Source organism: Lycorma delicatula, chromosome 2, assembly GCF_047948215.1.
Source record: "Lycorma delicatula isolate Av1 chromosome 2, ASM4794821v1, whole genome shotgun sequence".
NCBI classification, from domain to species: domain Eukaryota; kingdom Metazoa; phylum Arthropoda; class Insecta; order Hemiptera; family Fulgoridae; genus Lycorma; species Lycorma delicatula.
The window spans coordinates 133,944,809-133,962,124 of record NC_134456.1 but is presented as its reverse complement, the minus strand read 5'-3'; the positions used below and the strand labels follow the sequence as shown (position 1 = coordinate 133,962,124).

The following is a 17,316-nucleotide window of genomic DNA, read 5'->3' as shown; positions in this document are numbered from 1 at the left end:
AATGAAAAGCTAATTCATATTATTGTGGTATTTATGTTTGTAATTTAAGTTTCCAGATTATTGACATACTTTACAGCTACATATATAAAATGAGATACTGATAAATCAGACAATAATAAAGTGAGATCTGATAAAATTTCTGCATTAATGTATATAAGAAAAGCTTAACATTTTTAAGAGTTATTATTGACAACAAATTAAAGATAAAATAGTAAGATAAATTATAAATTAGATCGTAAAAGAAAAATTGACTCAAGCTGCAGGGTTATTAATGATAATGACTCGTGAAGAAAAATTAAAGAAATGATTAATTTTTCAGTGTATTCAAGAAAATTGTTACGACAAATGAAGTAAATAATTTATTGTTGCAGTCAATAAAGTAAAAACAAATACTCCGAATACATTTATATTTAACAATTCAAATATTGTTAGTTTCTAATATTTTCTTATTCTGTCTTGATGCCTTTGAAAAGAGCATAACCCTTGTTTTACCATTAAATAGAACAGCAGTAATTGGAATGAATTACTTGAAAATATAACTACACCTACAAAGGGATTCTTGAAATTAGAAAATAGTAAAAAGTGTACAATATCTCAAATAAATGAAAAAATAAATAACCTCAGAAATGTTACTTTCAGTTGACTTTGTGATCATACATACTTTGAGTAAAATAATAAATAATGTTTTAGGACAGATTATATAGAAGTTATTTTATGTTTGAACAAAAGACTAAAGTTCAATGTTAAAGATAATTAATGTATATTTAAAAAATGAATAGCTTCTGTAAATTACCTTTTGATTGATCAACACAAAACTCTTATCTGTACCATCACAAACTTTCTTTTTAAGAGCTATTACTTTATCTACACGTTTATCAATAAAATCTCTTTCAGCAGCAACAAGCTTTTCTCGTTCTTCAGCTGTTTTATAGAAGAAACCAGAACTTACTTCACTGTAAAAAAAATTTGACTTATAAGTTAAATAAATTAATGGCTTTGTAAATATTATTAACATTAACGTATCGATATCTTTTATACTACTAACTATACATTGAAACAAAGAGGTTTCAAAGATTAATGATTCATAAATTCAAGAAATAAATAAAGTTTTAAAAATAAGGTTACGAAAGGCAACAACTACAAAAAAAAAACCATTAGTGAATTCATAGTCAGAACAAGGAAACTGACTAGAGAACAATTATTCAACGGTCCATATGTAACAATCCTTGAACAGTCATATTTTAAGGAGCTTTTTTCCTTAAAAAAATCAGGCATTCTTGCCTGAATAACAGTTTTGCTTGAAACTACCTTTTTTGAGAAGAATTTCAGTTTGAAATCCAATGGATATATTTTTTAAGGCATAAAACCTGTTGTGGAAATATTTTGCAGACCAAAATCTTATCTGATTTAAAAAAAATACTTTACCCAATTCTGTACAAGGTTTTAAAAATCAGAGAATATACTGGGGCTTTGCGGACCTGAGAACTGATACTTCATAAAAATATTTAGCTCTCTATCAATGTTTTGAAAAGGGACTGTTTCCATTTTATGAAGACATGTTTGGTGCAAAACATTTTTTGAACAAATGGTCTTGCAAAGAATTTTTGATTAATGATGAATTTCTAGCCTGTCAAAAATAAACAAAGTTCAATCTAAATACACAAAATTCTCAGACTGCATAGAAGTATAGTGCAGTGTTCTCAGTGTGTGTAACAGTAGTACAACAGGATGGATGTTTCTTTCAGACAATAATGAAATCTCTTCAATAGGCCAGTGAGTCATTTAAAATATAGTAAATGTCACTCAAAAAGTTCCAAAGATTCTACTTAGCAGTCTCTTAAATCAGTTTGTAAGTAGGCAGACTTTAACACCAATTTTTTAAGCTTATGCCATCAGGATTTCTTCTTTCACTTTTTTTTCAAGAAACATTATGTTCTTGAATATTTAAAACATAACACTAACACTACTTTTCCTGGGTTATGAAAATTAAAAGCTTATTTTCATAATTTTTGTTTAATCAAAATTGATTTCTCTGACTAATTTTAAATTTCCACTTTCTTTATGAATCATGCAAATTAATTATATCAATAATAATGAAATATAAATACTATACCTCTTTTCATATTCCAAGCTAACATTACAAGTTAAAATGTACGCATTAGTAACTCTTTTGGGCATATCAGGATGACGGGATCCATGATCTAATACCAGACCTTTAATAAGTGTTGATTCAGTAGCTGTTTTATGTTTCATTTCCATTAATTCAATCATATGTAAATCTATTTCATTATTACCTTCAGGCTTGATAGCCAATATTGCATCAACACACACCTGAAAAAAAAAAATTTTGTCAATTAACATTTAAAAAAATAAAATATTAGCATAGATTTGATAGGTTCAACATATTAAGGCTAATTTCTTTGTATTGCTGATTGCATTAATATCACCTTTTTATTCATTGTAAAATAAACATGAAGGGTATACAGATGTTTGTTTTAAGAATTTTATATATGAATAAAAATTAAGTTGGTGAACAAGTTTAATGCAGAACAAAATAACTTTTAACTTCATGTATAGTTTTACTAAATAACCAAGAGAGGAGGTAAGAAGAGACGATTTTTTATAAATTTTCAAATAATTTTTTTTATAAAATACACATCTCAGCTAATGAAATAATGATGATTACAAAAGTACTCATAAAAATTTGAAAGCAGTAGGATGTCATTAAAAAAAAAATTAACACCTCATACCTCATACTACTTCTCTATATAATCGCCACATGAATTAAGACATTTATCATAGCGATACACCAGCTTCAATATACCCTTCTCGTATTCTGCCACCGGTCCATTTAGCCACTGATTAACAGCATTTTTATGTTCATCACCTGCGAATTACCACTAAAAATTTTGTTTCCTAAATAAATGGTAATGGTAATACATGGAGCTAAGTCCAGACTATATGGTGGGTGATCGTATATTTCCCATCCAAATGTTCTTAGTAAATCATGTGTCGGACCTGCAACATGTGGATGTACATTATCATGCAGCAGGATGACACAATCAGTAAGCAACCCACGTCACCAATTTTGGATGATGTGCCATAACTTAAGAATTTCTTAGTAGGCTTCTGCATTTATGGTTGTTCCATGTGACATGAAATCAATCAGCAGAATGCCAAACTGATCCCAAAAGACTGTGGCCACCAGTTTGCGTCCAAATGGCTGTGTGGCTTAACCTTTGTTGGTCTGGTTGGTGATTGAGGATGACGCCATTCACTTGACTGCTGTTTTCTCTCTGGCATGTAATACGAAATTGTTTCATCACTGGTAACAATTGGAACTCATCTTTTTCTGTGTAGCCCATTAAAAATTCCAAAGCAAGCAGATCCCATTCGGATTTTTTGTGGCGTTTCGTTTGACGTGTGACACCCAACGTGCACAAACCTTTCTGAAGCCTGAATGGTCATGAATAATGCGACCAATAACAGCTCTTGAAACATCAGGAAAAAGAAGGGTCATGTTGGAAATCATTGAGCGACGATCTTTTCTGATTTCATCAGTGCGTTTCAGTAAGTCCTCAGTGACTATTGAGGGCCTCCCTGAACATTCTTCATCATGCACATTAATTCTGTTATTTCTAAACCTTTCACACCATTTTCTGATGTTTCTTTCGTTCACTGCATTACCACCATACACAGCAACCAACTGCCTATGAATTTCAGCAGGCTTAAAATTTTGATGGTTTAAAAATGACTATTTTACAGTCGGTGGCAACATCGATTTTCCTATTAATTTTAAAACGTAATACCTAACATGTAATCATAGATAAAATGCGACAACTTAGTGTGTACATTACTAGCATGGTTATGAGCCGTTTTACTTTAGAAAATTCTCACAGGTAATAGTAGTAAAAAGAGAAAAAGAAAAGATAAATGAAAGAAATAAAGAAAATATCTATAATTATACTCATGTAACATGCTTTCACAAAACATATTATAAATTAATTTGTTACATCAGTTTTTAAAGCTTTGAAGGAGAACAAATAATAATTCAGAATTATTTCTCGATAATGAATTTTTCACATTCATAGTTAAAGCCCTCGAAAGCTATCAAGGATAATTGATTTCTACCTTCTAGCAAGCTTTTGGGTCTACGAAACCACACCAATTTCAATCATTTGTCCATTAACTGAGTATCCATCCATCCATTTTCATTACATCGAATAATTATTCTGAGAAATTATCTTTGGGCAAAATCTTTCGCTTGAAAATAACAAGGGTTAAGTTTTGTTCCATCTGTTAAATCTTTCACTAATCAAAGATAGTTGAATTCTGTGGCATTTTAAAGTACATAGGCATGTGATCAAAGTTACCTATTTGAAATTTAATATTTTTGTGCAAGCTAATAACACATCACTGAATTTCTATAATTTTATCTTCGCGTGCATCTGGCAATGTTTGACTAACAGTGGTCCGCTTCTTATAGTTAAACTAGATTTACACATAAATTTTTGAAACTAAACAGCTCTGGTATTTGTAAAATTCTCAATGTTACCCTTCTAGAGCTATTTGTTTTGCCTTTACAATGCACAGCTCTATATAAACTGCAAAACCCTTCCCTTTTCCTTTAATAAACAAAGACAATTCTTACTCTGGAATTTTCCAGATTTTGGTTCACGAAATCATTATCAAGAAGTGCTAATGCTTGGCACTTCTAAATAAATCCCTTTTCTTTCACCAATCTCGAATACAAAACTCATCAATGTCATATTAATAAAGCTAAAAAACAGGAATGTACCTACTGTATTTCCAGGCTCTTGTTTCATTCTAGGTTATTTTGTTTAAAAAATTAATAATAAATTTAACAGTATTCCTTATACTCTTCCTATAGTGGCAGAAACAGGTACTGTACTATAATATAATTGAACTCTGTTTATGTATCGTACCTATTTTTTTAAAACCTTTCATATTCAGTCATACATGACACTGGTTTGTAAAAAAATAATCAGATATAATACATTTTTTATACAGTAATAATTATTCAATAAATACAGTAATATTTTCAGCCAGAAAAAATTTTTGTGTAAGAAAGCATGGATACACATGAAGTGAAATGTTGCATTTGAAGTCTTCTTGTCTATTTACAAACATGCATTCTCAGACCATGGATCTTTTTGATGAATAAGATATGGGTTATGGAAAATGATATTAACTAACCACAGAGATGGACTTGTATCTTTTAGTAATCTTCCGCCTGGTCATGTCGGCATTTTTAAAATATTTGCATAAGATTCAGTTTGAATTTGATAAGTGGAATTTTTTCCTGCTTTTAATTTTGATAATTTATGAAGAGAACTCAAATTTCTATCAAATAAAGGAAGAGCTTCTTATATTAATTGTTTGATTTTCTGGCACTAACACTATATGACAACTACATGTTGTATTTATCCATGAGCCTCATGCTTTTATTATAATCTATTTTCGACAATAGTTTTTGTATTTGTTTTCCAGTTTTTTAACTTGTTTTTATATATGGCTGTTATAACAACCCTCATCATTTTTCACAGTACATGGGTGTTTTGTATAAAATCATACTGCTGTATTTTGGAAGAAAATGATGGTAATTTTTTCCCATTAGTCTTTAATATGATAAATACAACAGCTTTATTGTTAACCAAGAATAGAAATAATATTCGGTTAGAATACTACTTGGGTCAATCCATGTGAAATGACCAAAAAGTGGTTGCTTGACCAATAAAATAAAAACTGAAAATTACTCAATACTTTCCTACATGTTTCAGGGCCTTAAAACTATTTTTTTTAACTTTATTTAAGCAGCTTATATGTGGCGGCCATTTTTTTATGGTGCACACACCTATTTTTGTGACTGTAAGAGTTTATGGAAAAAATCACAACTAAAAAACTATTGGTCTAGTTGGTTTATTTACCTATCTATCTATCTCTTTTCTTTGTATGAGAAAATTACCAATATAAACGTAAAAACTGAGAAATTTCACTTTTGATAATTTGTTCAAGAAAGCAGGGATATGGCATACACAGTTTGAAATATTTTAGTGTTTTACCCTAAATAATACGAAGGTAAATCAAATATAAAGGGGATTTTATTTTTGTTTAAAATTTTATTTACTGAAAAATAAAAAGCAAATATAATTTACTTTTCTACACAGTTTCCTGCTTTAGGAAACTGTGTATTAGAAATACTTTTTCCCGGCAAGAAGGAAGGTTTTTTATCACAGCATCGTAGAATGAAGGTGGGTTGCATCAGGACCCAATTGTGTACAAATCCCTCCACGCCCTTGTCAACTTCAAATTGATGCCCTCCTACCTCCTAGAGTTTCTTTAAGCGACCCGAACAAATGAAAATCACAGGGAGGGGGGCACGCTGTAGGAAGGATGATAAAGTTGAGTCCAGTGCATTTCTTCTAGTTTTGAGACCATTAGAGCTGCTGCAGTAAGGGGTCTGATGTTGTCATGGAGGAAGATCATTCAACAGCTTGCAGTAGTAAGCAGCATTGATTGTGTCGCTCATTCAAAAAAAATCAATGAGCAAAATACCTTGCCGGTTGAAAAAAATGGTTGAAAGAACCTTGCCAGCTGATAGTCGAGTCTTGGCTTTTACTGGGACTGGGCTGCCTACCCTTTTCTCCGCCACTTCATACTGGCTTATTTCGACTGGGGAGTGTAGTGGTAGACCCATGTTTTGTCGCAGGTGATGATCTGTGGCTCAATCACCTTCTTTCAGACAGACAGACATCCAAACATCTCAACTTCTGATCTGCGAACAAAAGGCGAGGGACCCATCTGGCATACAATTTAAGGAACTGTAGGTCGTTTGTGATGATCACTTGACAACCTTAACTAATTCCAACCTGTTCTACAATTTCAGATACGCTCACCTGTCAATCATCTTCAAGAAGGTCTGAAACCACACGAATGTTTTGGTCTGTAATGCTGCTCAGAGGTTGGCGATCATGTTCCTGATTTTCCACTTATTCTCGCCCTTCTTTGAACTCTTTATGCACATGAGTCCTTGACAATGTTTGGTCCCCGAACTGTACAAGCAATCTCCGGAAAATTTCTGTTGATTGAACTCCTTCACGAGCAAGAAATTTTAGAATATGTGTTGTGCAGAGGAGGGGTGCATCTGTTGCTCAGACATTGTCGAGCGTTGGGATGAATTGGTTGGGAATGTGGAATGGCTGGCCTCTCCCCACTCAAGCATATTAGAAGTGTGGGCCCGGCCCCGTCCTACCAACCATAGACACTTAGGAACAAAAATCCTGTTTATATTTGATTTACCATATTAATGGTGATATACTTACCCCTAAATTTTTATGAATTTTTGTAAACTTAACTTTTTTTTAAACAATTCAAATTTAGGCTTCATATAACTCATGGGGCTGGTGATAAAAAATTTCAAATTTGAACAACTTGGCAGTAATTTTGTAAATGTTTATGACAAATTTTGTTGCATACTGTACTAATAAAAAAAGTTATAACCTCTCAAAAATCATGAAAAACCTGCTAAAAGCGATATCATTTTAAGTGCTCCAAGGGGGTTTCTTGACGTATTACTATAGTTGAAATAGACTTGTTTGAACCATTCAACTGCAGTGTTCATGTTATAACAGACGCTTGAATTTCCAGTCTGTCAGGAAAATAGCATCTATTTAGTTTTGCAGTTATAGACTGATCAGTCTGACATTAGTCAGTGACCTGTTCACATCTTTACTAAGTGTCTCAAATTTCATCCTGTGTTTGGAAGTGTTTATTAAGTAAATAAGTTTTAAAATCTGTTAAATTTTTACATTACTTAGTAATTTCAAATAAAACAATGCAAGAACAATGTTCCATAGGAATTTATGTGAATGAAAAGCGTCATAAAACAGTGTATGGTATAGTGCCAAAGAACTCATAAAAATTTGTAAATTTAGTGATGAAAACAAACTACTTATTTTTTACATGTTAATTCAGATGTCACTAGTGTTTGTAAATATCACGAAAAAAAATCTGTCAAAATTCCATCACCTGTATGGACAGAACTCATAAAAAAAAGTTAAAACAAATAACATTAGAGCAAGCTCTTAAAGAACATATTTTTCCAAATTTAAATTTAGTTCCTGGAAAGTTTCGTGTTAACCATTTCAAAAGTATTTTTTCTCAGCATAACAAAGAACTATATGAATGCAAAGACCAAGAGCAAAACATTGAACAATTGGATGCTGCTACAATTTAAAATTGTTACTATCCATTTTTTCTTCAATATAGTTTACAAAAATAAACTAATATAAAAATAAAAATGAATTCTTGAAAAAATCTCAAATTTGCACAACTTGCAGTGTTTTTGTATGTTTATGGCAAATATCACAAGTTTCTTGTGATTTGAGGTTTTTATTACCAGTCCCATCAGAGATACTTGAAACTAAATTTAAAACAAAATCAGTTTTCAAAAATTCTTAAAAATTTAGAGGTAAGTATATCACCATTAATATTATTTATGGTAAAATTAGTAACATATACCTACATATAACAAAAAATTATTCAAACTGTGAATGCCATACCTTCCTTTTAAAAAAATTACCAAAAATAAATATTGGTGTTTCAATAAGTTTATTAGTGCTCAAAGAATGACTTTTTTTTAACACGAGACATCAACAAAGTAACTGCCAAAAATTTGTATATATATCTGAAATATTTATTGTCACACCATTTCAGAACTTTGGACTTTGGTTTCACGGATGTCAGCGACTTGTAATACAGAAAATATTTACCGATATGCTCTGCAATATGACTATCACTGTTAACTATAATTAAAAAAAAATATTCTGTTCTCTGATCAGAAGTCACATCGATAGCTAAACAAAGTCAAGGATTCATTATCGTTGAACTCAATGATAATGAACTCCTCTTTAAGAGGAGAGGTATAATCATAACAGTTATAATCATTACCTGCATCCTGTTCAACAGTAGGTAGTAAGTCTTATTGAATTAGCAAATTTTTAATCAACAACCTTTTTATGATCGATGGTGTTTCTGTTTCATTTTAAGCAACAGCTTCATCTTCAGTCTCATTTATATAAAATATTCTATTGTATCACCACTAAGACTTTTATGAGACTTCTTAAAACAAAACAACTTTTATGTAATGAACTTCACATTATACAATACTAACATGGTATGTATACTTTGTATACTCACAACAATAGTACGCGCAATCACTTGATAACATGATTGTTATCACGCAACGATAAGAAAAACGCAACAAAAGCTATTGATTGTGTAAAAATACAAAAAAAATAATTTCACATTACACTGATATATAACAGGACAAATCAGATTAATGAACATCAATTCTCATGTTAACTGAAAAGTATACCCATACAGAAACTCAATGCGCATACTGAAAATGCCAAATAGTTATCCACACATTATTATGATGAGCATACTGGACCAAAGGATTCATTCGGGCTGCTTTATTACGTTAATGGATAAAACCAAAATATCAGAAAAATATCCTAAAACAAATACATTTTTCAAGTTGTTCAAAAGATATATTTAAATTAATAGATTAATATTAAACATACCTCAATTAAAATATTTGCAAGAGATGAATGAACTTTAGTAAAAAGAGATGTTTTAGCAACATCAATTAACTTTTCTCTGGTAAGTGCAATAGGGACTTTTATTTGATCTAATACTTCTAGTGTTTTCACTCGAGCTGCATCAAATCCTTCTGTGAGTATTCTTGGATGAAGTCCCTGAAAAATAAAAATGAATGCTTTGGAATTACTATATTTCCTCATCAGTTATTGAAATGTAATAATTTTGATAATAAACAATGATTTAATGTGACATGGTTTTTCACCAGAACACAATAATGGTTAAATTTAAAAAAATGACTAATACCTCTTTTAATATGAAAGAATGTACTAGTCTTTCTAATAAGTTAAGAACATACCACTTGTTATATGCGTTTTTGTAATCATTTAATCAATCTTAATGTTAAAAATGGGAAAAATATTTAAATAAATAGACTAACATAAGATATCATGGATTATTTTTAGTGGAAAAAAAGCCAAATACAGGTTTTAACAAATATATATATATATATATATGTGTGTGTTCAGATTCAAGTGTTTTCTTCATACTCTTGATAATTATAAACATCCTGTTATTTTCTTATTTCTTATTATTTAATAATGAACCAGCTGAGCTTACGTATTATTAACCAATTAATAACATATGACTTCATTTTCTTTTGAAATGTGAAATAAACATTACTATTTTTGTATCTGTTCTAGCTAGACAGTATGTTTTAAGAAATATTTAAAAATGTGTATTTAACTAAAGTATGAAATTATAATGATTTAATGTAATGAATAATTGATTCAATGTAAATTTAAAGGTAAATAAAGGAAGTGTAAATTAATTCTTGGTTCACATTTATCCGGCAATTACTTTGTGTATACTATTACCACAACCAACGTATTACACCACGGCTGGAATGGCTGTATATTAATTTTGGGCCGAATGCTTAAAAAATTGAATAGACCGGATAATTAAGTTATAATATTGTAATATATATATATATCTTCAATTGATCTTCAATAATAATTAACTTGGATTGAATGAAATTTTTTCACTACACTGAATCTGGGTTCGTAATTTATGTTAGCACAATTATCTATATAATATAGTGTAATTAAGTTTATTATGGATAATAATTACTAAGACAAAGAAACTCAATTAGCCTCCATAACAAGAATTGGAACATTTGCTGACAACTTTTGACATGTCACAAGGTTACAGAGCATGCAGATTTCAAATTATAAATTTTCAATGCAAATAAGGTTCCATTCAGTAACAATTAAAAATGAATGTTAGTTTGGCTTTAAGTAAAGTGAAGAAAATTTTTAAAAATGCTGCAATTTAGTCAAAAAAAAAAATAACATTGTCACCATTGTTTACATTCTTGAATGGCCTCGCTCTACATATATTTAATGACTTAATCCATACTCATAAAGATATAACAAATATTCGAAAATTACACTACATTCGTCACTAAGATAAAGCTTTAGCCATTGAACATCTTCAGACAACAAATCACATTAGATTTATTGATAGAACGATTTGATAAAAAATTCATGATTGCATATTTTAATGCAGATCACATTTTAAAAATAAATTTTTTGAAAAGAAATCATTAATCTATCTAAATTTGACCTTCTTTTGTCCAACTCGTTTGAAGCAATGAAACTTCCAGTTAACATATTTGAATTCATTGTAATTCAATTTCTAAGCTCAAAGCTATAAATACTGCCAGACTATAGAAGGAAAGATTATCAAATAAGAGCTGTTCAAATTTTCAAGAGTTCCTAGAATTTCTTGAGACCAGACATAACCTGGAAAATCTTTTAGTACAACCTCACAATTCAGTATAGAAAATGTTACAGGACATTAATATGGATTTAATTTTCATCGCAAACATTCCACTTCAATGTTAACAAGCATCACAAATATAAAGTTAGGCTCTGTACCCAGTGATGAACAGACTTTTTAGAAAATTCTCATACCTTTTCACAAAGGTTATAGTAACAATCAAATGACTTGTGATTTATGTCAAGACAATACACTCCGTCATACTGATAAAATTGACATTTTTGTTCAAACAAAAATGTAATTTTGTCTACTGCTGTAATGTTTTTTTGTCTACAAAACAACTCTGATATCTTGTTTGACTCAGGCAATCAATTAATTTTGCACATAAGTCTGCTCTCAAATTGGGACTACTAAATAAAGATTTGCCTATTTCAGGCATAAATAATGCATTAGTCATATCTGATAAATAACCTTCCATTACATACAATTGAAACTTCTAATCTTCAATCTACCTCATTTTGCCTTGTAAACTAGGAGATTCAAGATATCCTATTAGAAGCTAAGACATATTCTTAGCGGATGTCTTCCTAAAAAATTTAAATATAAGAATGTTGGTACATCTCTTTTTTTCAATAACTTAACAATAACAATAACTACCATACTTGATTCTGATCTTTCAGTTAATGACACTAATACATGTGAAACACACTTCCAACTTCAATTTACTCCAGAAATTTGCCAATCCATCTGGAAGTGATGGTCTACGGACTATCTTCATTATCTCCAGCAGAGAAATAAAGGTGTTTTATCAATGTCATGAAAAACACATTTAAATAAATCCTAGTCTCGCTAGATAGCGACAGTGAATATAATTTAGCTATTATTTATTAATATTCAAAGCATTATTTCTTACATTCTTATTGTATTACAATTCCTATGATAATACTATTATATATTATACTGACAAAAAAGATGTAAAATGCGTACTCGATTGTATTTTAACAATGTACTTCATTTTTCATAACCTAATGTCATCAAATTAATAATTTACACAGTAAAGGTTTACCTCTCCAATGTAGAGATCTGCCTGTTTCATCAATTCCCCAATTACAAGTACAGTAGAAGTTGTACCATCACCTGTCATATCATCCATTGCTGTTGAAGCTCTAGCAATAAGAGATGCAGTTGGATGTTGAATTTGCTGTAAAAAAGGAAGAAAATATACTGTGATTTAATTTAGAAAATACTTTCTAAGATCATTTCATACAGGCCATAGACATAAGAAAATGTATACCAATAAGCCAATGTTGAGTAAGAGGGAAAATTATTGGCCTTCAGAGGTCAATATTCAATTCAATTAGAGAAAAAAATTATGTTAACAGAGATAACTGTTCAAATATGCACTTGTGTTTGAGGTATATCAGCAGCATGATTATTAAACTGGATAAACTGTTCATGGTGGTCACGTCCCTGTATGTAACTGAAAAATATGTTGCTGATTGTCACAAGTGATGTAAAGATTTGAATAAGGTGGAATAGCTTTACTCCAGTCACTTTCAATAAAATTCATCCCCAAAGATTACAAAATTTTCAAGGTAATTGGGCTCCAGTTTGATTTGTAGTAAATTAAATAAAAATTATTTTTTTTGTAATAGTTGCCTCTTGCTAATCTAGACTTAATAAGGGGGCTTGAGGTTGAAGTTTGAATTAATATGAATATTTGAGAATACAGGTTTTTTGTATTTTTGTAAAAAAATACAAAATTTAAAATATTAAAGAACATGGCTCAGATTCAGGAGCATAAGCAATCAGCAGATTTATTTCAGAAGGCACTTTGAAAAACTGCTTATTTTTTCTTAATACGTATACTTCATTTCCACAAAGTCAATCACATAATTGTCCTGCTTTTGATAAATCATTTCTGTAATCTTCTAGTTCTAATACCACATTTAGTTTCCACTGGCCTTTTAATGTTCTGAACTGTTATCATCACTTGTTTCGATCTCTTCTAAAACTTCATTACTTAACTAAAGTAACTTGGTTACTTACAAAACAAAGCATATTTGTTACTGAAAGAATATATTTGTAATGTATCCATTATATTCTTACTGCATGAAGGTTTTTACACATTCTGACCATTTCTAGCTTTAATACATTAATACATTTTCTAGCATTAATACATGTGACATTACCACAGATCAAGAAAGATACATGCGCCTTATCAATTTTATGGTCAGGTATTATCAGGTTTTGCTCGCCAATATAATCTTCATCTGCATTGTACAACTGAGAGTAGACCATTCTCTTCAGATAGTTCTTTTTTAAATGGTATCTCTGCTTAGACTTTCTCCATGGATTACTTTGTTGAAAATACTGGAAATCTGTACAGCCAACCTGAGCTTTGTGAAAAGTTATCTAAGTAATTTGTGAATCTTTACACAGCAGCCTGTTTCTACACCATTCAAATCAGGTTTAGAGCATAACTCACAATTTGTCTAACCGAAAGCATACCAGACACCAGACTTAACTTCTGGCTCATTAAACTGACATGTTTAAACTCATTAAACTGACCTTGCAGTGGATGACCAGTTTCTGTGACTGACAAGAAAAGGAGGCGAATGATTAGCTTCAAAGTGGATTGGTGAATCAGCCAGCAATGTATCGCTATTATTAGGCATATCTAAAGAACAAGTAAGCCATATTATTGAGCAACTGGGTTACTGTAACTGAAGTTTGAGCCTATTCTGCATCTGCCACACTAGCCAGATTTGTTTCCATGTGACTTCCACTTCTTCCCTCATTACAGGTAATGATAATGAGGTGAAGGAAGCTGTGGCCACTTGGCTACACTAATGGGGACATTAGTGTTAGTTCATGGTAAACTCACAACCGCAGCTAGAAGACAGAGCGCAGGTGGCCGGATGGACATTTTAAATTTGAGATTTCTGTGCCAAAGATGAAGTTTATGCCTCTCAAAGGTGCAGGCAAGAGTTAGAGCATTAGTATATAGGTGTTAGATAAGTTGCTGTTTGGCAACACATTAGGCAAGCAGTGGTAGGATGCAGTCTCATTTGTATGTGTGTGTTTATTTGTACTGAGGTGTTTCGAAAGTGACCTCTTAATGTGGCATCTTTTTCTTTTTCCTGTTTAGCCTCTGATAATACTTCAGAGGATATGTACGAGTGTGAATGAAGTGTAGTGTTGTACATTCTCAGTTCCACCATACCTGATATGTGTGGTAAAGTCCGTGTAAAAATAGCTGGCTAGGACTTGAACGCTGGAACTCTCGACTTCCAAATCAGCTGATTTGGGAAGACGCGTTTACCACTAGACCAACCTGGTGGGACAATCTATTTGGAAAGGCTCTCCCCAATGATTTAGTGGTGAAGAGGCAGGGAGGCTGAGGTATTTGGGATGTGGCTTAGAGCTGGGTCTGTACTGGCCGGCCTATCTCAAAGCACCAGTTCAGTTTGGGAGGCTTTGTAGAGCCTCCCATGTGTGGAGGAGGCTTTACAGCCTCGTGATGGAAGCATGACAGCAAGAATTGCACACCATTACTAAGGGAATGTCCTTAGTAATGCCCTGTTTTAGGGGCAATAGGAGCCTGAGTGCTCTCAAACACCATGTAAATTTAAACTGATATTTGTTCCGGTTTCACCTGGCAGCTGATCAGCTGTGCATCTGTGGGGAGGTCACATGTTGCAGTCACACACATGCTTGACTGCCCAGCACCTTGGGGGACCAAAACTCAGGCCACCCAGTCTGTGTTCCTTGATGCAGCTGCTTTGTTCAACCAACATCAGTAGTTTACTTCTACCGCACTACTGTAGGAAGCTGAGAGATATGGTTGCTACCAGCAAATTAAGGCTCCCAAGCGCTTAATGGTGGAGGTACTTACAGTTCCTACATCCACATGGACCTTCCTTCCAGTACCCAGACTTTGAGGATGTTCTTAGAACATCCTGAGAGTGATGTTATTTCAAAAGGAAATCCCAAGTTAAATACTAACCAAAAGTTGTAAAAAGTGTACATTGTGTAATTCTGTGTAATTGCAGTTAAGTACACGCAAGTAAATTTTTGGATTTTTCTCAGCTCTTTAGAGCTGAGAAAATTGTTTTGAAAATTACCAGAGCCTAAATTATCATTTACCGGGCGATGGTCAAATTGTGAGGACCCAATATTATATAAAACTTCACTACAGCTACTATGTAAAATAAATTACCATTTCATGAAGTAAAGTATTTCCATCCTTGGTAATTTTTATATCGCCAGATCCAGATACTAACCTGTAAAATTAACACATTTTAAAATTATTTAAAATTTTTCACAGTAAATAATCTGACCCCTCTCTATATTGAATGAACCCCATCTAATTATTGAATGACCTTTTACTTTGAGTACAAATAATTTCTTTAGCAAAATTGAGGTCTTATGGTCCCTTTTCATCACACAAATATATTTTCTTAAATTATCTCTCCTAATTCTTTTGTTATTACTTGTGGAGTTTTGTGTAGAGAGGAATAAATAATAACCCTAACATTAACTAATCTCTCTCCACAGAGCAGCTTAGCATCTGAATAGGTAATCATAAACTGATAACACTGTATGGACTTTGATTTTGCACAATCATCCTCTGTTCAAAAATAAATTTGTATTTTCTTGACCCCAAATAAATAAATTTTTAAATAAAAATCAAAACTCTGCAGCACTATCTACCATCTAGTTTCTACAAAAATTAGTTAAACATTTTTAGGTAGTTAATAGTTGGGTTAGGTAACTGATTCTGTGTACTGAACTTTGTAAAATATCAATATAACTTATGCTATGTTAATATCAAAATATAACCTATGTATACCTATGTTATACAATTTATATACCTATGTATATAAATTGCTCAATTTATATACAACAAGGTAAATTTAAAATGAACAAGAGAATATCAATACAAACATTACTCTTGCCGGTAGGGTAACTTGTAATTTTACTAAAATCATTTTAAAATAGTCAAAACTACAAGCATTATCAAGCACTGAAAACATATATGCCAAGATTGACATATGCAAAGTATAAATCTAACTGCAAATTAAGAAAATGTTATTGAATTATAATTTATATTTAACACAATAAATTTATATATTTTAAGACAAAAATGAAGGCGTAACAGTAAACTCATGCTCAGAAACATGGATTTCTTATATAAATATGCACTTTTATTTTTGACTCTTTTGAAAACGTGTGCATTACGAAAATTAGCACAAACCGCCTACACCTGAAAATGTACCCACACTGATTATTATACATACGAATCAAATTTTAATTTTATCTAATCAAAACTAATGCAACTTCCGGTTCCGGTTCTTAACTAATATTCACTATGATTTAAATAAATTTGTTCATGAACTAAGCCACGATAATTTATAAAAATTTCACAAAGCAGGTGTAAACTACAACATAAAAAATGCGATGAAGAAGCACGTGGCTTCATTTGGTTTGAAGAACACACTACTTACATTTTCATAGTTCCCTTTGGTCCTAAGTTACTCTTCATTACATCCTGAATACCTTTTGCAGCAGATATATTAATTGCTAGCGCTTGGGCAGCTCTAGCAAATTCAGCTTTTGGATTAAGTAAACTTATAGCAGCCATATTCACTAGCAACGCCTACTGAATGATGCACTTAAGTAGAAATTCTTTGTAACCATACAGCTGATAGGTACGAATTCAGCCAGGGCTACCATCTCCCCTGTTGTAAAAACATAATCGTGTTGTCAAACGTAATTGTGTAATACATGTAAATAATAAAATAAATACTTAATTATTTCAATACTTTGAAATTTTTTGATTGCCTATTACGAGTTGTCTGCAGGTTAGGTTTCATTTACCTTTTAATACTTAAAAGGTATTTAATTTCTTAT

The 17,316-nt window shown here is 31.4% G+C and overlaps 1 protein-coding gene across 1 annotated transcript in view; it reads right to left on the bottom strand.

Moving 5' to 3' along the window:
* Positions 1-17,095, bottom strand: part of CCT6 (chaperonin containing TCP1 subunit 6) — a 31,312-nt gene extending 14,217 nt beyond the window's left edge. The window contains exons 1-6 of the mRNA XM_075356262.1: positions 16,911-17,095; positions 15,623-15,686; positions 12,467-12,601; positions 9,606-9,779; positions 2,114-2,331; positions 794-953 (exon numbers count right to left, since the gene is read on the bottom strand). Of these exons, the coding sequence (XP_075212377.1) occupies positions 794-953; positions 2,114-2,331; positions 9,606-9,779; positions 12,467-12,601; positions 15,623-15,686; positions 16,911-17,047 (888 nt within the window). The 5' untranslated portion in view covers positions 17,048-17,095. The remainder of the gene's footprint in view (positions 1-793; positions 954-2,113; positions 2,332-9,605; positions 9,780-12,466; positions 12,602-15,622; positions 15,687-16,910) is intronic.
* Between the last annotated feature and the right edge of the window lie 221 nt (positions 17,096-17,316).